The 24,741-nt window shown below is 43.7% G+C and overlaps 1 protein-coding gene across 2 annotated transcripts in view; it reads left to right on the forward strand.

Annotated features, from left to right (window-relative positions):
• Nucleotides 1–24,741, forward strand: part of LOC115474553 (alpha-aspartyl dipeptidase-like) — a 94,761-nt gene that overhangs the window by 40,912 nt on the left and 29,108 nt on the right. For both annotated transcript variants that reach the window (XM_030210063.1, XM_030210062.1), the window contains exon 5: nt 23,507–23,680. In XM_030210063.1, the coding sequence (XP_030065923.1) occupies nt 23,507–23,680 (174 nt within the window). The remainder of the gene's footprint in view (nt 1–23,506; nt 23,681–24,741) is intronic.

A 24,741-nucleotide genomic window follows, 5' to 3' on the forward strand; every position in this document is an offset into this window, starting at 1 on the left:
GCTATCTGTGTAAGCACCTATAAGGATATTGTAGGCGCGTACACAGTTAACACATGTACATGGTTAACGCACGTTAAAAACACTAACACGCCTATAATGCAGCTTAGTAAACAGGGCCCTTAGTGAGTGAGAGCTGATGGTGAGATGTTTGAAATTCACAGAAATTTTGAGCTCTGTGGAGAGTTTAATCTTATCAGTCATATCTGATAAATTATTTCAAAGTAAGTTCAATATTGAGATAAAAGATATTATTGGGAAAAATATTTATTCGAAATTGTCTCATATAGAAAGAATTTCTGGCCAGAGGTTTTAAAAGTTTGCTCTTTATTGAACAGTATTCTGAATTCATCTCTGGCAAATGTATCAAACAAAAACCAAAATAAGGGAAATACCTCTGATTTAAAATAAGTTTGAATAAGTTTGTCTTCAAAATAAACTGAGGACATTGAGTTATTCTCAGGTGATTTATGTGAAAATTCCTGAGATCTTGGATATTAAATTTCACAACAGTTTTTCAAAGTGAACATTTTTATTAGAAGTGTGATTGAGCTGTGACTGAGTGATGTTCCACTGATGAAACTCAAGAGAAGCTGAAGAAATATCTCTTCTTTTAGTTAATGTAGTAGAAAGAGTATAATTAGTTTGAAAAAAAACTGTCAGACAGAAACATTTTTCCTTAAAGGGGAACTTTATTTTTTTTTAGCAAGTATTTCTCAGTTCAGGCATCTTGTAACAGGCAGGCATATATAGAAAGACATTCATTGCAGGGAGGCAGATTATCTCCTATTACTTTTATTTGAAGAAGAGGTTTAAGGAGAAGATCAAGGTAAAATCATCCAAGACATATGAAGCAAAGAAATCAAGAGAGCCTGAAAATAAAGATAAGTAAAGAAGAAAGCAGTCACTAAGGACTCTAGGACTTAAAAGAATAAGCACATTCACACTTACATATATGCTTACCTATACTTACCTCTGGGAAAAAATTATCAGAATTTAATTCTGATTTGAAGACAACTTGTGAAAAATATACTTACATGTTTATTACACTCTGTAAGAGAAAGGGAAAGAATTTATTTAGTAGTGAATTTTCTTGATTTGTTACCTTAAAATATTCAAAATTCTTCTTGTACTATATTCACCTAAACATTGAGTGTGGGAATATATCTGTAAAAGGAGAAAAAGAAAATTATAATTGTAACACCTGGATCCAGTAATCAGGTTTAAAGAAATTTTAATTGTCATGTACTTTTAATATTTTAACTAGTTTAAACATTTTAAAATATTTATATTTGAATAGCAAGTGCAATAAAATTACTGTTTGCACTTTATTGAAGTATCTGTTCATTCTTACCTGAGTGAAATAGTTAGTCATTGATTCTCTAAATAACTTATCACTCAATATAAATGTAAATATAAATATATCTATATAGATATGGATAGATATAGATATAAATATATATGCACAGAACATCCCAGAATAACATCCAAAAAATTTCAGGCCTCTCTAGCCTCAGCTAAGGTCAGTGTTTGACTCCAGAATAAGAAAGAGACTGGGCAAAAATGGGATTCATCAGAGAGTAGCAAGGCAGAAACCACTGATATCCAAGAGGAACATCAGTGCTTATTGCACATGTGCAAAAACACGTGATGATCCCCAAGCCTTTTGGGATAATGTTCTATGGACAGATAAGTCAAAAATGGAATTCTTTGAACAATTCAGGTTCCCTTATGTCTAGTGTAAAGCAAATACAGCATTCCACAGTCAGAGCATCATACCAACAATCAAACATGGTGCTGGTAGTATGCTTTAATTTATTTATTGCATTTGTATCCCACATTTTCCCACCTCTTTGCAGGCTCAATGTGTCTTACAATACATCATGAATAGTGGAAGTATATAAGAGAATATACATTTAGTATTACATAGGATCTTGGTTAACATGATAATGATGAAACATGATAGTAGTGTGACAAGCAAATATTATAAGACAGTTCTGGATATATGATTTTTGTAGGATGACTTTTGTATGATATATGATTTTTGTAGGATATACTTGTATGATGAATAGGTATGGAAAAACTTGTCATTATTGAAGAAACCATGAATTCTGCACTGTAACAGAAAATTTTTAAGGAGAGTGTCCAGTTATCTGTCCATGAGCTAGAACTGAAGCGTGAATAGGTTATGCAGCAAGACAATGATCCAAAGCACAAAAGCAAGTCTATATTTGAATGACTGAGGAGAAACAAAATTAAAGTTTTGAATTGACCTAGTCAAAATCCTGTTTTGAACCCAATAGAGATGCTGTGACAGGTCCTGAAATGGGCATGCACAACATCTATGAATGTGTCTGTATTAAATCAGTTCTACAAATGAGATTGGGCTAAGATTCCTCAACAGCAATGTGAAAGACTGATATCAAATTAGAGGAAGCATTTGGTTTCTGCTAAAGGTGGTACAGCCAGTTAAGTTTAGGGACAGTTACTTTTTCACGTAAAAAAAAACCTGTGCTACGTGTTAACTCAGGCTCTCTCCATCTAATATTACATTATGTTTAAAGATCAGAAACCATTCAGTGTGACACCCATGCAATAACAGAAGAAATCAGTAGGGGTTAAATACTTTTTCACATCATTGTAAATTTTTTTTTTTTTTTTAATTGACTTTAATCATTTATACAAGTTGCCAAAAAAATCATACTTGTTGAAACACAGAGAGAAATTAACATAAAGCAATCTTGAACCTAATTCGGCTCCAAAAGGTAACAATAGCACTCTTTCTTAGACCACAATATATATACAGGGAAGTGGGGGAGTGATTAGAAATAAAGAAACAAAAAGAAAATCCTCAAACAAAGGACAAAAATGTCCATTATAGTGGCTTAACATCTGATATTACCTTGTTATATCTTTATACCATTATTCCTTATTTAAGCTTTTCCTATCAACAAAAATCTGCAATTGATTAAGATCATAGAAAATATACTTATTACCCATATATTTTACCACACATTTACAGGGATAGGCTAAAAGAAATGTTGCACCCATCTCTCTCACTTTGTCCCTCAACAACAAAAACTGCCTTCTCCTCTCCTGCGTAGCTCTAGTAACATCAGGGTAGATCCATATTTTTTTACCATAGAATGGTTTCATTGAGTTCTTAAAATAGAGTCTCATCAAGGAGCTAAGATCTTGGTCAAATGTTAAGGAAACAATTAATGTTCCGCGTGTCTCCACCTCAATAATCGATTCTTCTAGAATTGCTGTTAAATTTTGAAGATCTATTTCATTTCCCACTTGTCCAGGAACCACTTTTTTTTTAGGTAACGGCAGGTAATAAACTTTATTGCAAGGAGGAATAGCTTGTGGAGATATACCTAAATTCTCCATTAGGTATTTTTTAAATAAATCTGTTGCTGTTATTCCTGGAACTATTGGGAAATTCAGTAGCCTCAAAGTGAGTCTTCTATTGTAATTTTCTAAATTTTCTATTTTTTTATGAATCAGCAGTTTATCTTTTACCAAAGAGTCCGTTGCATTTTTTACCAATTTAATCTCCTCCTGATTCAATGAAATTTTTTCCAAAGTCTCAGAGCGTACCTTTTCCAGGGAATCCGTTAATAAAGTCATCTGATTAACTATTGAAGTGGTCTCTTGTGGGGATTTATCAACAGTAGATTTTAAATCTTGAAGGACCTTCCATATTGAAACCAAAGTTATTTCCTTAGGAAAAGCTTCTTCCACGTTTTTCTCCTTACCAAAGTCAAGGGATGCACTGCCAGGCTGAGGGTTTCCCTTGGCGCCTTCAGTCTCGTCTAACCCTCCTTGCTCTCCCCTTGATTTGGCAGGGCATGGAGGTGGAATAACACCCGGGGGCGACAGCGTGATATCTAGACCCTGAATCGCCAATACTTCCGCATCAGCGTCCAATACGGGTCCCGCTCCTCCGGTCGCACAAGGTTGAGTCACCACGTAGCGCTCTAATGTTTGCTGCACTGGAGAGGAGGTTCTGGCCGCCGGCAGTTGACCTTTCGTTACCCCCTTTCTTTTCGTGTGTGGCATCTCAGGAAACAATGATTTCAGCAACCAAGCATCCAAAAGCAGTACGAGCGTTAACGTGCATGTTAGATCGCCATCTTGTCACGCCCCTCCCTCTGCAGCCCTCATCATCATTGTAAATTTGACTACAGTCAAATATTATACATGTCTCTGAGTAAGAGTGATATAAAATTCTATTTACAACTGATGCATAGCTCATGGGATTTTAAACCTCATACTTGAGTGACCACAAAACCCTTTCTCAAATATATAATTCTATCAATATTGAAATCTTTAGATGATGACTTTTATAGTTTTTATTTTAAATGGCCCCATATGTGAGACAGTTTTGGCATTTAAATGCCCTGTAATAAATGAAAGGCCTGCGTTTCTACTCAGAAGCATGTGCTCTGGGAAAACCATATGGAGTCTCACAAAGTCAGTACCTGCCAGCCATCTAAAACAATAAAGGATTAAGCAGTTGATTGATTTAGTAATTCCTCATCCATCTATGGATGACTACCCACTCACTGAAGGCAAGAAGGAAGTGATAAATCAAATTCACTGGAAGGTTAGAATTCTGGATAGTTAATAAGAAAAAAAAAAACATTTACAATAGAATAGAAGGTAGGGAAGATGTCTGGAAAGAAGAAAGGAAATGTGCAGAACAGTTCTAAGGATAAGAGATTTTAGCTTATTCAGCATCGATCCTAGGGGAAGAAATAAGTATATGTGAGCACATTTATGGTTTGATTAAATGACTTACATAGATATTCTCTAAGGTTAGTGGAACAACTGACAGTTATTTTGGAATGTATCGGTATAAAGATGGGAAGACAGATGGTTGGGTGGGTAGAAAGATTAGCTGTCTAACTCATAATGCATGAATGATCGAGAAAAATTATAGTGGAACAAAGTAGAATAGATAGAAAGGTGGACTGTGTTATTTCCCTCTCTCAAAATCAGCAGGTTACCTGAATACAAATAAGTAAAGAAATGAAAAAAGGAATTGTCTGGTAGATTACTTTTAAGTAAGTAACAAAGAGCATCTGTTTTATTCATTCTTGAGCAGGGATTTCCTAGTGTCAGTTGTAGTTATAAATCTGATTTTACATGTGCTCATATATTTTTCTGGTTTATTTAGTGGGGGTAGTTATTAAGGTGCAGTAAAAGTTGGGCTTTTACTGCACTTTAATTTACCATGGGAGTGACTAACCTGTGGTAGCTCAGTACTGAAGGTTAGTCACTCCTGTGCATATGAATAACGCTGCTTGCAATCAACATTGCAACCAGTGTTATGTACACTGTTCAGGAGCTAATTTGGCTGCTAATGTGTGGCCCAATGCTCCTATACCATTTCTTGAGCTGACCAAACTGCTGATGATCTACCCCTCCCCCCTCATCAATTATCCCCCGTCCAATGACTCTCCAATCATAACTTCCCCACCCGGACGACCCTCCCCCCCAATCAATTATCCCTGTGCCCCAAAGCCCCTTCCTTTCTCCCAAAGCCCACCCATCTTCCTGAAGGCCCTATCTGTGCTGACTTTGTAAAATCACTGGTGTCTAGTGGGGTTGGGACATGGGCAATAGAGGATCAAGCTGCAGTTTAAGGGCCTTTTGCTTAAAGGGCTGGTTGTAGTTGTGGAATTCTCCATCCCATCTTCTCTGGACCCCTGGATTGGGTGTTGCTGACCACCAATGTGAGTCTTTGGGCTCAGGGCCCACTGTCTGGTACATTATACAGGGGTGATGTTCCCCTTGTGAGGCATCTTGGAACATCAATTGACTGGAAGCAAGGGTCATTCGTTTAGCTCTTCGGCATTTCCACCTACTGCTATAGGGAAAGCCAATGTGAGTGCTGTTTGACAATTCAATGATGGTGGCGTATGTCAACAAGCAGGGCAGGACCAGGAATGTAGGTGTGGTACAGGAGGTCAGCTGGATTTGCAAGTGGGCAGAGTTCCATCTGACAGTGATCTCAGTGGCCCATATTGCAGTAAACAATGTACTGGTGGACTATGAGTAGGCATGCTCTGAATCTCAGTTGAGCCCCTCAGCTTTTCAACTTCTGGTGGATCAGTGGAGATCTTCTCTCTTCGATCTGATGGCATTCATGCCAGAATGCGAAGTATCAGTTATTCTTCTGCTGCAGGAATGAAAGGGGCTTGGCAAGGATCAATGCCCTGCCTCAGCCCTGACCGTAGTGGGAACCCTTGTATTTGTTTCCACCCTGGCCCTCAATTGGCCAGGTTCTTGGGAAGGTGGTGAAGCATTCCTTCCTGGTTGTTCTGGACTGACCTCGTCCATGGTAAGCAGATTTGATTCACTTGTCCTGTGTACTGCTGCAGCCTGTTTATGAAGACTGCTTGGAGAGTGAGTGGCTAGAGGGTGTGGCAGGAGAGTTTGTAGTGGGTCAGAGAGTGCTTGCAGTGTGGCTGTGCTGTGTGTGACCGCATTGTTTTTCAGTGGTGGGAGAGTGAGTGTCAACTTTTGTTTGTTGCTGCTGTGTTTCACCAAGTTGGTAGGGAGAAGTGAGCACTGGTATCACTGCATTGCACCTGTAGTGTGGGGAAATGGAGACACTAAATGCACAGGTGGCTTACATGTTGGAGGAAGAGGGGAGGCACTGCAGGAGGTACTCACGCCCCAGAGTTTTCAGGTCCCGTAGCAGTTTCCTAGACCTCACTGACCTGCAGTGTCTCACTAGGTACCACTTTGATAGGGCTGCCATTCAGCACCTTTGTGACCAGTTCCAACCATTCCTGCAGCCCAGGACCCATAAGAACAACCCCATCCCTGTGCACCTAAAGATCACTGCTTCTCTATCTTTTCTGGCCACTGGGAGTTTCCAGTCTGTCCTAGCTGTGAACACGGGTCTCACCCAGCCTTCCATTTCTAACTGCCTCACCCAGTTCCTTGATGCCTTCCTTACCCACACCTCTGAGTACATCACCTTCCCCACCCCCCCACCCCCCCAGGCCCTGCAGAACAACATGGCTGACTTCTACACCTTAGCTCGCTTCCCCTCGGTCATAGGCGCCACCAACTGCACACATGTCGCACTCAGACCCCCCCCCCCCCCCCCCCCCCGGGCATGAGAGGCCATTTATAGGAACAGGAAAGCATTCCACTCACTCAATATGCAGGTTGTGTGTGACGCCTAGGGGGAGATTCTAGACATGTGTACCCGATACCTAGGTTCCACCCATGACGCCTATATATTGCAGCACTCAGGAATCTTCTGCAGGTTTGACAGAGGGGAGATCACCGGCGGATGGCTCCTAGGTAAGTGCCTGATATATTGGGCAGTTATCGTCTGTGCATCTTACTAGGAACCCTAGATATAAGGCCACTTCCAACTTACTCGGCCCTATATTTGACCATATATTTGACCAGAAGAGTTTCTGAGCTACAGGCCCTCTCTTGTAGAGGTTCCATGTATCCTTTTCAGCTGACAGCTTCCATTCACATGGTGCTTCTAGTATTCAGGGAGACAGCGAAGTCAGGTTCCACCTGAAGGCTTTATATGTTGGATGCTCACAGTATGCACTATTGAAAGTGTTGAATTCCTTCTGGAAGTCTGACAAACTCTTTGTTTTGGTCCATAGGATGTGCAAGAGTGAGGCAGCCTCCTCTATTTGCATTGCATTAAGGCAACTATAGAAGTAACTTATATTCTCAGCTGCAGAGAGGTTTCAGTTGGGTTGTGGGCTCATTTGACTAGGACCCTAGCAACTTTGTGAGCGCAGGCATAAACAGTCTAGGACAGTGATGTGGTAGTCATTACATTCTTATGTGAAACGGTAAAAGATTGATGTTTAGGCCAGAGAAGGTAGTGCCTTTAGCAGAGAAGTGTTAAGAATGCCTTGTTTTTTTCTTGCCCTGAGGGATAAAGCTTTGGTACATCCCATCAGTCCTGACTGGTCTAGTGGGATGAAAAGGAAAGTTAAATTTGGCCTTGCCTGATAATTTCCTTTCCTTGAGTTTTGCTAGACCAGTCCAGGATCCACCCAGGAAGATGATGGAGGTCTTGGGAAGTTCAGAGTGAAGCTTCTTCCTCTTAGTTAATCTCTAAAGGTCTAGATCTAATCTTTTTTTTTTTTTTTTGTAGTCTGTAGAGGGTTTCACTGTTGGGATTTGGTTCCTCTTGTATATAAATTGCCCTTGTGGTTTATTGTCTTTGGCATTTGCATGCTGAAAGGTTCCAGGCTGCAGCACTCCCTGAAACAGTTCAGATTCTCTGCCGCCATCTGCTGGTTGGTCTGGACTGATCTACAGGACTCAAAAAAGGAAATGATCAGCTATGACCAAATTTCATCTTTTAAACAATTAACATTTTTTCCACCACCTGTGTGTACCTATGAGCAAAAGGGGCACCAGTCCTGGGCTCTGCAGAACTGGGAGTCTATAAGCAAAAGTAGCTTCAATGCATTAGATTGGGCCTACGATCCAGGAATTCTGAGTTGCTGTGGTTAATTATAGTCTGTCCCATCATCCACTCCCACGGCTTGCAGCAGGAGATGCATTTAAATGCACATTATCCTCTGCTGCTGCAGAGCCAGCCTTGCAAAAATTCATGAGATTTGATGGCTCATCCCATGAGATTTGTCCCACAGTAGCAGGAGATCATGTGAAGCGTGTTTCCTGCTGCCTACTGGTTGGGGTATTCTAGCTCTGGTTGGTGGCTAGAAGAGCCTGGGGTGGGAGCTTTCTGTAAAGAAGATAAGAGGAGAGGAGAGGAAAGAAAATGAGAAGAGGTCCACATTAAAGGAGAGGAGGGAGACAGAGTGGAGGGAAGGAACGGTCAAGAAGGGGGAGTCAGCATAGTTGGAGAGAGGGAAGGAAGAGGGAAGGTCATCACAGAAAGTTGAGGGAACAAGGTGGTCAGCATAGAGGGAGAGGATGAGAAAGAGGGAAGGAAGACTGGAAGTGAGTCATGGGCAAGAGAGGAGGGAGGAAGGGATAGAGAGATGAAGTCAGGGATCCGGAGGGACTGGAAAAGGGCTAAGAGGCAATGCAAAGAGACAGAAGACAGTGAAAGGGTAAGAGGCAAATGAAAGGGATAAGTCTGTGAAGGAGGTGAGATAATATAGAAATGGGACTGGGAAATAAAAGAAAGAAGCTGAGTAGGGGGTAAGAGATTGGGTGACGGGAGGGGTAGAGTGACAAATAAATGTGCAGATGATCAGAAGCCCCGTTCTGTTCCAAACAGCGCTTTAAAAATAGCGCTGCAACAGCTCGGGGCTATAACGCCCCTATGATCAAAGCTAATAGCATGCAAATTTAGGCACGCTATTAGTTGTGATCATAGGGGTGAAGAACGGGAGGATTGTGCCTGAGCATGTCATCTCATTCATCTCAGAGGAGGTTAGTTGGACGTTACAGCCACACTCATGGGAGGGTAGCTGCAATCTCAGGCCTTGATCTGGGACAGAGGTGTTATGACTTACTATTTGCCTATTAGCCACATGGAAACATTGGTACAGGTGATGTCATTGAGGTGGACATGAGGACAGAGAGTACCATTTGCGTGCAGTATTGCTTTCTAGTACATAGATTCTGTTAATGAATGTGCATGTGCACATATCACTGATAACCCTTGAATGCGGACTACAGTTAGCGCTTACATTGCTGAGGGAGCTATTACATGTTGTGCTACAGGAGGGGGGCCTGATAGCTCAGAAACAGTGGGGGGGGGGGGGGGGGGAAGCAGTTACCTTTCCAGGCTCTGTCTTATCTGTGTCAATGTTCTAATAGACACAGTCCTGGGGGGCAGGTTGTGGTGGTACATAAAAAGCCTGCGCCGGTGCCTCAGGAAGAGCTGTACTAGAAGCAGACTCTCAACCATGCTAAAGTTTGGCTCGCGTCTGAGAGCCATGTTTCTCAGTGAATAACCGTTGGAAAACGTGCATCGCCTTAAATGGACGCTCATGCGTGATGGATGTCCTTACATGCACAGTTCCATATATGGACGACCATCCCATATATGGACGGGTCAACACATGGTTGTCCTCCCCATATATGATGGGTTGGCACGTGGACGACCATGACGCATGGACGTCCATGATGTGCATGGACTGTCGTCACGAGTGCGGGGCCTTATTTGGATTAGTACTTGTTCACATTTGTGGAGCCTTCCTTATATGGATCATTATGAAAGTTGTGAACCTCTTCATATATACACAATAAAATATGTGTGTTCCTTATATTTCTCATAGTTGCATGTTCCACAAGTACAGTGCATGTAGTTGCGGACATCCAGGTATGGGAAATATAAGGAAAATTCATAGTGATAAATACAGTAACAAGGACGTGTTTCTCACAGAACTACCGGGAAATATAAGGAACATTCATAAAAGTACAGTAACAAGGACGTATTTCTCACAGAACTGCCGAAGGACGTCCCTCTTACAGGCCTGCCTTCCTTCGGCGGGCCTAATAAGATGGACATCCTTCGGCAGTTCTGTGAGAAACACGTCCTTGTTACTGTACTTTACACTTATGAATGTACCTGGATGTCCGCAACTACATGCACTTATGTACCTGGATGTCCGCAACTACATGCACTGTACTTGTGGAACAACCAGGTACATCAGAGAAGTCCAAAGTATAGTAATAAGGACGTCTTTCTCATAGAACCGGCGAAGGACGTTGATATGACAAATTGGCAAGTACAGTGCATGTTTTAGGGACGTCCTTTCGCGGTTCTGGAAGAGGGGCATCCTTTTTACTATACTTTGGCCGTCCCTGATTTGGGCATTTCGCACTGCGATAATGGAATGTCTAAGGACGTCCATACTATTTTTTCAATTATACCTACCTGATTTTGGCCGACTTCGCAAGGGCGTCCTAATTCATACTTGGACGACCTTTCAAAAATGCCCCTCCGCGTGATCTACATTAGGCTTCTTACCGCTCCCCAGTTCCTCTGTTTTTTTATACATAGCGCACAGAAGCTTAGCCAATAAATCCCCTATAAGCTTAGAATATTCTGGACCAACCCCATCGGGTCCAGGAGCTTTAGCCAATTTCAGATGCTTAAGGCCTAGTCTAATTTCCTCCTCACTAAAAGGTTTGTCTAAGGTTTCCAACTGGTCTGGGGTAAGCCTAGGTGTATCCAGCCCTTGGAAGAACTGATCCTGAGTCTCCACATCAAAAACTCATTACTTGCCAGAGCCCAAGAAACAACAAGGCAACTGATCCGCAAACTCCAACGTGGAAAACAAAACAGCAGATCAGTAATAGATATTTGAAAACTTTATTAGTAGTACCATGTACCAGAGTATTGCCTGACACAGGCCGTGTTACGCCCAGAACGGCTGCGTCAGAGGCTATTGTGCAAACTGTATTATGGAATGCTTGTACAGTGGTTGATGCTATTTGTTTTTCCAGCATTATAGAAACAGCGATACATGTGTGCCGGTGGACAACGGTCAGTCCTTTTTTGCTGTTTTTTTCAAGATTTATATGTTTTCCAAGATTGATGCGAACAAATAGCATCAACTGCTGTACAAGCATTCTGTAATATAGTTTGCACAATAGCCCCTGACGCAGCCCTTCTGGGCGAAACACGGCCTGTGTCGGGCAATACTCTGGTATATGGTACTACTAATAAAGTTTTCAAATATCTATTACCGATCTGCTGTTTTGTTTTCCACTACTTGCCAGAGCTCCATAACTGGTCCATTCTACTGACAGTCGAATGTGTGGTGTGCAAGCTAAGCATGGCCCACACTGGGAATGGAGCCAGGGCTGCCCCCTGGGGCAAGCCCCCAACATATCCAAGGCATTTAGGCCATCCAAGAATTGCTAGCTGCCTCCTTGCCAAAGAGGGTGAGTGCCTGTCCATTATGCCAAACTCTCAGTTTTGCAGGGTAAGCCAGGGCAAACTGCACTCCATGGTGGTACAAAGTAGAGCAAATAGGCGCTAGCTGTTTCCTTTGAAGTGCAATCTGGCCACTGTTGGAAACAGGATGCTGGGCTTGATGGATCTTTGGTCTTTTCCAGTATGGCAATACTAATGAGTAGTCGTTGAACAGGAGAAGCTTATGATTTTCTTAATCCAAATGGTCTGCTTTTCGGTAGACCCGCAAAATAGCCTCCTTCTGGGCCCAGTTGAGGAAGCATGCAATGGCCATGCGGGGCCTGGTGTCCATGACTCTGCACGCACCAATCCTGTGGGCCCTCTTATAGCTGACAGAAGATGCAGAGCAATCCAGGTCCAGATGCAAGGGGAGCAATGTTCTAAAGAACTTGTACAGTTCAAGATCATATACTGTCTCCAGTAGCCATACTACCCACAGGTTCTTCCTGCATGCTCTGTTTTCCTGCTCTTCCAGCCATTATGCAGCTCTGTCATCTCCTGCAAGGCTCCCAGCTAGCCTGACACACAGCCTCCGATACCCTGCACACCACCTGTGCGAGCCTGTGGGCGTGAGAATCAAATTATTTGTTCATTTCATCGACTGCCGATTGCAATTTGTTTAGGTGGCCCTCTAGCTCCGTTACAGTCCGGAAAAGTTTTTGGGCCCACTTCCTTGCCAGCATGATGCCCTCTGCCATTTTAGAACCTTTTAGCAGCACTTTACTTTGAGAGGTTTTGTGGAATTTCACGGGCATACTGCGTTCCAGCCACTCTATATGCTTTCTGCCTCCTTCCAGAGTACTTCAGTCACATCTCCTGTGGTGTTTCATATATTTAAAAAAATCCCTTTATGATAAGTTTATTTAGCAGATCATAGCAGGTCTTCTATGGAGCTCAAGCTTTCCACTGCTTGGTAGGTGGCAGGCATCACTTCACCCCTCCTCCTCCACTCGGCAATCCTGCTTTTTTATAGGCTTTGTGGTCAGTTACAGGATGAGGCTGTGTGGGGCAGGACTACATGGAACCCCTGCACTCTGTACATTGTATTGACTATAACGACAGCAACTAGAGAACTTGAGGATAGGGCTAAAGAATTGGTGGGGGGGGGGGGGGGGGGTGGTGGTTTGACCCTCCAATCAAAGGTGTTCTGTTGTCCCTGATACTGGCACTTTTTTCCCTAGAAAAAAGCACTGGCCACAATGAATATTGTGGTTGTACATTCAGCATATACTTTGTTCATTTGGGCATCTAAAATACCCAATGTACTTGAATGTAACTCACCTTGAGCTACTACTGAAAAAGGTGTGAGCAAAAGCCAAATAAATAATAATAAAACATTTTTGTGCATTCAAATTGCTTGTGCGTACACATACCTACAAATTAATGCATGTACAATTGATCTGAGCCTGCAAAAAGGTTTTAGTGTACATACAAGGCATGAATGTAAAGCAAACGTGTGGAAAACATGATGTAAACCACACAAAATTGGGAAAATGCAGAAAAAATTAAATGCCAACAAAACACCATTGGGTTGTGTATATCCCTCATGAATATACATGAACACAAATGGCATGCATTGCTGCCATTGCATGCAGATACAGCGCATGCATATTCAGTGCAGATATCTTGAAAACCAGAGTGTCTAGGGGTTCTTCTAGGACCAGATTGGAGACCCCTGCACTAGAGGGTGGAAGCTAGTCTACAATCCCACATAAAGGGGGTTTATTTGGCTTCCCTGAGATCATAGGGCCTGTTTTTAGCCTTTTTCAAACATAATTTAAAAGTATTACTTTAGTAAGTTGGTTTCATGAATAAATCCAGTTCTAGTGGGAATTGGTATACAGACTGGTAGCTTAATGGCAAATATGTGTACAGCATAGATGTTTTGCAAAAGTGCTGAAAGTACTGAAATTAGATTTTTCAGTCTGGCCATTGATTTTGACGCAATATACATACACTTAAATCTTTTACATGGTAACAGTTTTTATGAGAAGATAGATACCTTTTTCTTGTACTGCACATTATTCAGAGCCACAAAGAGCTAAATTATTTCCCTTCTGGGGAAAGACGTACTGTAATGTGCAATAAATGACCCGGTTACATAGACAGAGGGATTACAAATTTAATTAAGGAAAATCTATGAGTCTCTTTCCTCATGTAGTAAGTGTGCATTCATTTCACATTCTTAGCAACATTTATTTTAAATGTATTCTTGCACCAAGTTAGCAGGAAGCATCTAATCAGGACCTATGGAGAAGCTATTTCCTGATTTCCTATAACACTTTATGTTTAAATGGAGAAAGAAACACTTTAAATAAAACTGGGATTCTAGCCAAAAGTGTCTTGCTTGATGTACTGAATACCACTGGGAAGATTACTGACTGTAATAACAGAGGCAGTTAAACTAGCAAAATGTACAAGCGATAGAATGTGCCAGTGGTGCAGAGACCGGGCTGTATATAACAGTACTAGGGTGTCCCTTTAACCAGCCCCTCTAAATGACACGTTGATTACGATTTATAACAAATTACTATTCTACCTATAAAAGTTATTCTGTTATTATACTTCCTCTGTGTACAATCTGTATGCACAAGCTGGCATGTTTGAAAATCCAAGTGAGATTAAATGAAAATTCCACCAACAATAAGGAAAGACAACGTGGATGCAGTAGCTCATAGGTTTGCTTGCTTGTTTTGCGTGCACAGGGATCCGGCTGCGCGAGGAAGGGGAAACAGACATTACCTTTTTTTTTTTTTTTTTTTTTACAGTACCCTCCCTCTCACCCGCATACATATTCCAGACCTTCTCCATGCTCCCCCCCCCCCCCCCCCCCCCCCGAGCAGCAGGATGCCCTCCCGGCATATACCTGAAGCCACCCTGGTGGTCTAGTGGATTCTTCGGGGCAGGAAAGATCCCCAGTCTTTCCTGCCTGCTGCTGTTGACCCTCTTGCTGCTGCATCTTCTTTAAAATGGTTGCCGAGACTTCCAATAGCAGTCTTGCAAGACTTCAGTGGAAGTCTCATCAGGCCACCGCTGGAAGTCTCGGCAGCCATTTTTAAAAAGTAATGTGGCAGCAAGAGGGCCAGCGACAGCAGGCAGGAAAGACTGGGGAGGGGCAGCACTCTTCTGTTTCTTCAGTGTGAGGACGTCTTAAGGAGTTTCGGAAGTAGAGGTCCAAAACCAGATCAGAGCAGTAGGTTCTGGAAATTCTTACAGAAGGTTAAAGTTAGAGTTCTCCCGGTCGCTTCTCTCTTCTTGCAGTCTCCTTGTCAAAAGGGAACCAAAGTGATTAAGGTTCAGGCTATCGTAGATTCCTTGCTGGCGTTCCTGGCCATTGTTCTAGTTCCCCAGGCTGACCAGGGACATGGCAAATACTATCGGGCTCATTTTCAAAAGAGAAGGGCGTCCAAAAAGTGACACAAAAGGCACATGGGCATCCCCGTGAAAGAAGATCGCCCAAATCCAATAATCGAAACAGGGCCATAAGGGCGTCCTCAAGCGCAAGGACGCCCATCTATGGTCGTCCCCACAGGGGGCATGTTAGGGGCATGTTATGGGCAGCGTTACGAGATGAGCGCCCCCAGCATATAACGGCTAGTGAAATGGTTTTGCATGAGTGGGAACATGGGCGTCCTTAGTTAGATCTGAAATAAAAGCGACCAGGGTAAAGGGGAAGTCGTCTTTAGACCCATTAGCGATTTTGTGCAGTTGGAGAGTGGCGAGAGCATTGTTGGGAGAGAAAGCTGAATCGTTGTTTGGAGAGAAAGCTGAGAGTTTGTTGAGTACCTGTTACCTTTGTCTGTGTGCCGTAGTTGGAACGTTTTCACCCTCACCTGCCTCATTTGTGTTTTACTTTTATAGCTTTCCCTACCCCTTCTAGCCCCCAAACCCACACAGCACTACTCCTTCCTCTATCTCCCCCATCCTCTCTCCCTATCCCTCTCCATTCACTGTCCCCAAGTTCATATTTCATTCCCTTACCTGTTTGTAGTCTCTGTTTGTCTCTTTGTCCTGTGTACTGCTGCAGCCTGTTTGTGAAGACTGTCGTTTGCTGCTTGGAGAGTGAGTGGCTAGAGGGTGTGGCAGGAGAGTTTGTAGTGGGTCAGAGAGTGCTTGCAGTGTGGCTCTGCTGTGTGTGACCACATTGTCGGTGGTGGGAGAGTGAGTGTCAGCTTCTGTTTGTTGCTGCTGTGTTTCACCAAGTTGGTAGGGAGAGGTGAGCACTGGTGTCACTGCATTTCCTGGGGAAATGGAGACACTAAATGCACAGGTGGCTTAAATGTTAGAGGAAGAGGGGAGGCACCGCAGGAGGTACTCACACCCCAGAGTTTTCAGGTCCCGTAGCAGTTTCCTAGACCTCACTGACCTGCAGTGTCTCACTTGGAACCGTTTTGATAGGGCTGCCATTCAGCACCTTTGTGACCAGCTCCAACCCCTCCTGCAGCCCAGGACCCATAGGAACAACCCCATCCCTGTGCACCTAAAGATCACTGCTTCTCTAGCTTTTCTGGCCACTGGGAGTTTCCAGTGTGTCCTATCTGTGAACACAGGTCTCACCCAGGCTTCCATTTCTAACTGCCTCACCCAGTTCCTTGATGCCTTCCTTACCCACACCTCTGAGTACATCACCTTCCCCACCACCTCCAGGCCCTGCAGAACAACATGGCTGACTTCTACACCTTAGCTCGCTTCCCCTCGGTCATAGGCGCCATTGACTGCACACATTTCGCACTCAAACCCCCCCCCCCCCCCCGGGCACGAGAGGCCACTTATACGAACCGAAAGCATTCCACTCCATGAATGTGCAAGTTGTGTGTAATGCCCAGGGGGAGATTCTAGACGTGTGTGCCCGATACCCAGGTTCCACCCATGATGCCTATATATTGCAGCACTCAGGAATCTTCCGCAGGTTTGAGTGAGGTGAGATCACCGGTGGATGGCTCCTAGGTAAGTGCAGCATGGATCTGCCCAAACTATACCTCCTCCAACAGGCAGCCCTCAGCACTGTCTCCCTCCAGTTCACTCCACAACCCACTATTCCCCCCCACCTCCACAAGGTACCCACTCCAAACAATACACACTCATCTTTCTCATCCTGCTTCTCTCCAAAGGTGACAGAGGTTACCCACAGCGGAGTTGCCTCATGACCCCCATAGTGCACCCACAAAGAAGGTCAGAGGAGAACTACAACAGTAGACATTGGACCACCCGTGGCATCATCGAGCACACCTTCGGACTACTTAAGAATAGGTTCCGATGTCTGGACCGTTCTGGAGGGGAGCTCCTGTACAGCCCCAAAAAGATGTCAAAGATATTCCTGGCCTGCTGCATGCTACATAATTTGGCAATGCGCAGAGGACAGGCCCTCCCAGAAGAACCACAACCACCACAGCAGCAGGCCCCAGAAGAACAGGATGAGGAGCCCCCTCCACCTCCCGCCCACAGAGCAGAGCAGAGCGCACACCAGCTGGGGGTCAGAGCCAGGCAAAGACAGATCGAGACAAGTTTTGTGTGAGAGTAAGTTGACATTTATTTCTATGACATAGTATTTACACACGGTATTTACTTCCTCTCTAATCTCCGCAACAATTTCTTCTGAGGTCTCAATTCATCTGGAGTCAGCAGAATTTGGAGACAGCCTTAGCAATGTTTTCAAGCACAGCAAAGCAGTTTTAAAGTCTGGTGAAATTCCTGAAGAAGACATTTCTGTGGAACTGGATCATGCACAACAAGCCATAGGCCTAGCCTGCGGTAACCTCCCCAGGGACATTATAGTATGTTTTCACATCTTTTGAATCAAAGACAAAGGGGTTGCCAGAGTTAAATTTATGAGGCCTTTCATATGGGAGTCCTTCCACTGTATGGTCAGCAGGAGTCAACACTGAAGTGAGGACACATCTGGAACTGGATTGCGGAAGGACTGTCTGGTAAGGCCTTTTTGCAGATGATACCAATATCTGAAAGAGGGTAGACATCCCAGAAGGTGTAGATAACATCTTATGAAGCTTGAATAATGGTTTATAATTTTGGTAGCTAAGATTTAATTCTAAAAAATGCAGGGTCATTTATTTGGGTTGCAAAAACCCAAGGGAGCAATACAGTATAGAAGGATAAAGCAGTTCTGTGCTCAAAAGAAGAGCGGGACTTGGGGGTGATTATCTGATTATCTTAAGTTGGCCAAATGGGCAGAAAAGGTAACAGTAAAAGCCAAAAGGATGTTTGGGTGCATAGGGAGAGGAATGGTCAGCAGGAAAAAGGAAGTGATAGTGCCTCTGTGTAAGTCTAAAATGGTCAGTGGTCTTCATCATAGTGTATAGGGACAGATTTAAAAGATGACACTATCAGGCTTATTTTCTAAAGAGAAGGGTGCCCATCTTCCAACACAAATTGGGAGATGGGCGTCCTCTCGGGTCGCCCAAATAGGCATAATCGAAAGCCGATTTTGGGGGTCCTCAACTGCTTCCCGTCATGGGGCAAACAAAGTTCACGGGGACGTGTCGGCACCGTAGCGAAGGCGGGACTGGGGCGTGATTAAGAGATGGGCATCCTCAGCCGATAATGGAAAAAAGAAGGGCGTCCCTGACGAGCACTTGGCCGACTTTACATTTTTTCTTGCGACCAAGCCGTGAAAAGGTGCCCGAACTGACCACATGACCACCGGAGGGAATCGGGGATCATCTCCCCTTACTCCCCCAGTGGTCACCAACCCCCTCCCACCCTAAAAAAAAAAACTTTAAAAACCTTTTTTGCCAGCCTCAAATGTCATCCACAGCTCCATGACAGCAGTATGCAGGTCCCTGGAGCAGTTTTAGTGGGTGCAGTGCACTTCAGCCAGGCGGACTCAGGCCCATCCCTTCCTTACCTGTTACACTTGTGGTGGTAAATGTGAGCCCTCCAAAACCCACCCGAAACCCACTGTACCCACATGTAGGTGCCTCCCTTCACCCCTTAGGGCTATGGTAGTGGTGTACAGTTGTGGGGAGTGGGTTTTGGGGGGGCTCAGCACCCAAGGTAAGGGAGCTATGCACCTGGGAGCAATTTGTGAAGTCCACTGCAGTGCCCCCTAGGGTGCCCGGTTGGTGTCCTGGCATGTCAGGGAGACCAGTGCACTACGAATTCTGGCTCCTCCCACGACCAAAGGGCTTGGATTTGGTCGTTTTTGAGATGGGTGTCCTCGGTTTCCATTAGGGTCAACCATCTCTAAGGTCTACCTAAATGTTGAGATTTGGGCGTCTCCCACTGTATTATCGAAACGAAAGATGGACATCCATCTTGTTTCGACAATATGGGTTTCCCCACCCCTTCGCGGGGCAGTCCTGCGAGGATGCCCTCATGAAAACTTCGGCGCCCCGTTCGATTATGTCCCTCCACGTATACTTTGGAAGAAAGGCAAAAGAGGGGAGATATGATAGAGACATTTCAATACCTCCATGGCATAAATGCACAGGTGGTGAGTCTTTTTCAAACTGAAAGGAAGCTCTGGAATAAGGGGGCATATGATGAGAGTGAAAGGGGATTGACTCATGAGCAATCAAAGGAAATACTTCTTTATTGAAAGGGAGTCTTGTCGGTGGCCCTACCATGCGTGGAAAGGCTTGGAATAGGGATTGGGCTCAGGGGGAGGACTGGAATAGGGAGTAGAGGGTTTGTGAGATTAGGAGGAGGGATCAGAACTGAGGAGTTGTTATTCCATTTTTATTGATATTTATTAACCACCTTTATGTAGAGATTCACCCAAGGCAATGATGGCTGAGGAGGTGGGGGGGGGGGGATCAAACGGATCAGGAGAATGCACTGGGGGAAGATGTCAAACCAGTGGCGTAGCCAAGGGTGGGCTTGGGTGGGCCCAGGCCCACCCACTTTGAGCTCAGGCCCACCAGTAGCAGCACACCTATGATATGGCCGGCAGAGATCCCAAGCTGAAAACTCCCAACAACTGTCCCTCCTGCATACCTTATAAATAGCAGATCTTCCACCTATGCCGAAACAGGAAGCTGTATCAGTGGGAAGGCTGTGGGGCCTACATGAGTAGTGTGTATTAGTTGCTTCTCACTGAAAATCTGAAATTTAAAAGGTGTGCAGGGAAGGAGAGATATTTGAGAGATCATATGGCATGCAGGCGAGAGGAGAGACCAAATCACCTATTGGATGGGGTGGGGTTCTTCTGCCCACCCATCTTGGGCCCAGGCCCACCCAAAATTGGGTGTCTGGCTATGCCTCTGTGTCAAACTGACAGATCCCCTTATGCAGGTGTCAGCTAATATTCAGCCGGTACCTGGATAAATGTCTTATACTGTTCTTGGTCACCGCATCTCAGAAAAGATATAGTGAAATTAGAAAAGGTACAGAGAAGGGCGACAAAAATGATAAAGGGAATGGGAAAGGCTAAGCGGCTAGGGCTCTTCAGCTTGGAGAAAAGATGGCTAAGAAGAGATATGATAGAGGTTTATAAAATAATGAGTGGAGTGGAATGGGTAGACGTGAATCGTTTGTTTACTCTTTCCAAAAATACTAGGACTAGGGGGCATGTGATGAAGCTACAAAATAGTAAATTTAAAATGAATCGGAGAAAATGTTTCTTCACTCAATGTGTAACTAAACTCTGGAATTTATTGCCAGAGAATGTAGTAAAAGCAGTTAGCTTAGCGGCATTTAAAAAAAACTGGATGGCTTCCTAAAGGAAAAGTCCACAGACAATTATTAAAATGGACTTGGGGAAAATCCACTGCTTATTTCTAGGATAAGCAGCATAAAATGCATTGTACTTTTTTGGAATCTTGCCAGGTTGGGCCGCTGGACGAAAATGGTGTTAAAGGGGCGATCAAGGAGGACAAAGCCGTAGCGGAGAAATTAAATGAATTCTTTGCTTCGGTCTTCACCGAGGAGGATTTGGGGGGGACACCGGTGCCGGAAAGAATATTTGAAGCGGGGGAGTCGGAGAAACTAAACAAATTCTCTGTAACCTTGGAGGATGTAATGGGTCAGTTCAGCAAGCTGAAGAGTAGTAAATCACCGGGACCTGATGGTATTCATCCCAGAGTATTAATAGAACTAAAAAATGAACTTGCGGAGCTACTGTTAGAAATATGCAATCTGTCCCTAAAATCGAGTGTAATACCGGAAGACTGGAGGGTAGCCAATGTTACTCCGATTTTTAAGAAAGGTTCCAGAGGAGATCCGGGAAATTATAGACCGGTGAGTCTGACGTCGGTGCCGGGCAAGATGGTGGAGGCTATTATTAAGAATAAATTGCAGAGCATATACAAAAACATGGACTGATGAGACAAAGTCAGCACGGATTTAGTGAAGGGAAGTCTTGCCTCACCAATCTAATGCATTTTTTTGAGGGGGTAAGCAAACATGTGGACAATGGGGAGCCGGTTGATATTGTATATCTGGATTTTCAGAAGGCGTTTGACAAAGTGCCGCACGAAAGACTCCTGAAGAAATTGCAGAGTCATGGAATCGGAGGTAGGGTATTATTATGGATTAAGAACTGGTTGAAAGATAGGAAGCAGAGAGTAGGATTGCGTGGCCAGTATTCTCAGTGGAGGAGGGTAGTTAGTGGGGTCCCGCAGGGGTCTGTGCTGGGTCCGTTGCTTTTTAATGTATTTATAAATGACCTAGAGATGGGAATAACTAGTGAGGTAATTAAATTCGCCGATGACACAAAATTATTCAGGGTCGTCAAGTCGCAGGAGGAATGTGAACGATTACAGGAGGACCTTGCGAGACTGGGAGAATGGGCGTGCAAGTGGCAGATGAAGTTCAATGTTGACAAGTGCAAAGTGATGCATGTGGGTAAGAGGAACCCGAATTATAGCTACGTCTTGCAAGGTTCCACGTTAGGAGTTACGGATCAAGAAAGGGATCTGGGTGTCGTCGTCGATGATACGCTGAAACCTTCTGCTCAGTGTGCTGCTGCGGCTAGGAAAGCGAATAGAATGTTGGGTGTTATTAGGAAGGGTATGGAGTCCAGGTGTGCGGATGTTATAATGCCGTTGTATCGCTCCATGGTGCGACCGCACCTGGAGTATTGTGTTCAGTACTGGTCTCCGTATCTCAAAAAAGATATAGTAGAATTGGAAAAGGTACAGCGAAGGGCGACGAAAATGATAGTGGGGATGGGACGACTTTCCTATGAAGAGAGGCTGAGAAGGCTAGGGCTTTTCAGCTTGGAGAAGAGACGGCTGAGGGGAGATATGATAGAAGTGTATAAAATAATGAGTGGAATGGATCGGGTGGATGTGAAGCGACTGTTCACGCTATCCAAAAATACTAGGACTAGAGGGCATGAGTTGAAGCTACAGTGTGGTAAATTTAAAACGAATCCGAGAAAATTTTTCTTCACCCAACGTGTAATTAGACTCTGGAATTCATTGCCGGAGAACGTGGTACGGGCGGTTAGCTTGACGGAGTTTAAAAAGGGGTTAGATAGATTCCTAAAGGACAAGTCCATAGACCGCTATTAAATGGACTTGGAAAAATTCCGCATTTTTAGGTATAACTTGTCTGGAATGTTTTTACGTTTGGGGAGCGTGCCAGGTGCCCTTGACCTGGATTGGCCACTGTCGGTGACAGGATGCTGGGCTAGATGGACCTTTGGTCTTTCCCAGTATGGCACTACTTATGTACTTATGTACTTATGTACTTATGACCTGGATTGGCCACTATTAGAAACAGGATGCTGGGCTTGATGGACCTTCGGTCTGTCCCGGTATAGCAATACTTATGTACTTATATGACCCAGATAAGTGGTAGCGACTAGCTGCTTTGGATGGTCATGCCTCCACAGGTTTGGAGTAGTGGGAAACTAAGCAGTGGAAGGAGAAATTAGTTCTTACCTGATAATTTTCTTTCCATTAGACTTCTCACTATTCCAGAGGGCTACTCAAGGTTTCTGAGATGTTTACTTGGTGCAAAGTAATAGCCCAAATAACAACTGTCACTTTGCATGGTGCTTCCTGCATATTTCTTGTTCTCTACAAGTTATCCAGAGATGAGAGAAGTCCACACGTTTGCTCGTCTGGTTAGTGTTAGGTTAGTGAGTTGTTTTGTTTATTTTGAGTAGTATTCTTACTGCTTGTCTATGTAAATACTAAGGACCTGGACTGGATTCCAAGAGAGATATGTCTCAGCTCAGTTTTCAGTTCTCTATCTCCAACTGCTGGTTGATGGACACAACAATACCACAGGTTCTGGAATAGTGGAAAGGTGTACTGGAAAGATAATTATCAGGTAAGACCTAATTTCTCCATCATTAGTAGTTTGTGACTGACATAACTCTTCTGTTAGACGATTCTCTAATGTGGCTGTGCCACATGAACTTTATCTTATCGCAACATCACTTTGTATTTGTTCTCACCGAAGTCTGCAAACACCTCTCCGGAACTATGTAAGCCACATTGAGCCTACAAATAGGTGGGAAAACGTGTGATACAAATGTAACAAATAAATAAATAATCCAGTATAGTGGACTCACAAAATCTCTGAAGTGGCAAGAATGCAGGGTTCTCTTTGAAGCTGAGATTTAATCATGTTGGCAGCTAATATCACATTTTAATGTATATTACAGTGTAGCATTTTCTTTTTTTAAATCAGGATGGAATTCCTTACATGGGATCCAGTGCTGGAACTAATGTGGCTACTGTCAGCATCAACACAACCAATGACATGCCAATTGTTTACCCACCATCTCTGGAGGCTCTTGGACTAGTCCCTTTTAACATCAATCCTCACTACTTGGATCCAGATGTTAACAGCAAGCACATGGGGGTAAGTCTGAAATAACAGACTCAATGAATGTCACTGATGAAATGATTTGGAGCCAGCCTAATAATTCAGATCTTCATGCTGCACTTGTCCACACAGGAAACCCAGATTTGAAAAGGATCTTTGGGTTCTTGGTCTTTGGAGTTGCTGGGTAGAAAGCCATTACAGAGACCTTTCAAGCCTAAACCATATGGATTAAGAAGGATTGCTTTGCTATTTATTTATTTACAAAACCACATGGTGGCAGTGTCCCATGTCAAAAGGTATTGCTGTGATTCCAGTACATGGTTGAATCTCTAGATGTCGTTGTACATTGCAGCCACGAGGAATTCTGTACAGTTAAGTCATTAGGTTTCGCAGTAAAATTTACGATGAAGAAAATGAAATGCACATCTAAATCCGAAGGGATATGGATATGTTAATAGTGAGTGAGGGAAGGTTGTAGAATATACGTTGTGGAATTATTTCCAGTCCATCTGTCTGTATGTCTTTGTCTTGTTGATCTTAAGATATGCTTTTGTGTGTATGTGTGTGTGAAATCAAGAGAGAGGCTGGTTGTAAGGAGCAGTTCCCTAACTTCTATGTTTCAGTGTATCAGTGTTTGTAGGCTGTAGAAGTGTGAATTGCTTCTTCCATAGAATTGCACTGGGCCATTATTTTTTCTTTTTTCGGGGGCGGGGGGGGGGGGGGGGGGGGGGGCGGGGACAATTTCTCTGGAACCCCCTTTTTGATCTGACCCATTTTATGCCCTTTTCACTGTTTTCCCCCCAGGCCGTATTTGGTCTCATGCCATCAAATTTTCAGAGGTATTTTGTTCCTAAGCATCCTCAAACCCTTATATATAATTTCTTTACAACGATGGAAAGAATTAAAAGGGTCACAAGAAAAAGCTTCTTTGTGGGTGCAAAATAATGTTAATTATCAGCTTATACTGATAGTGTTTTGCCTGGCTGGGCTATTTTTCTAGCTGTATTGTTAACTGGCTGGTATTGCAGACGCTGTGTGAGGTTGGGTTAATTGTGGCAGAACCAGTGGGGGATGAGAGGAGGAATGGGTAAATGAAA

Source organism: Microcaecilia unicolor, chromosome 7 (genome assembly GCF_901765095.1).
Source record: "Microcaecilia unicolor chromosome 7, aMicUni1.1, whole genome shotgun sequence".
In the NCBI taxonomy this organism is placed as follows: Eukaryota; Metazoa; Chordata; class Amphibia; order Gymnophiona; family Siphonopidae; genus Microcaecilia; species Microcaecilia unicolor.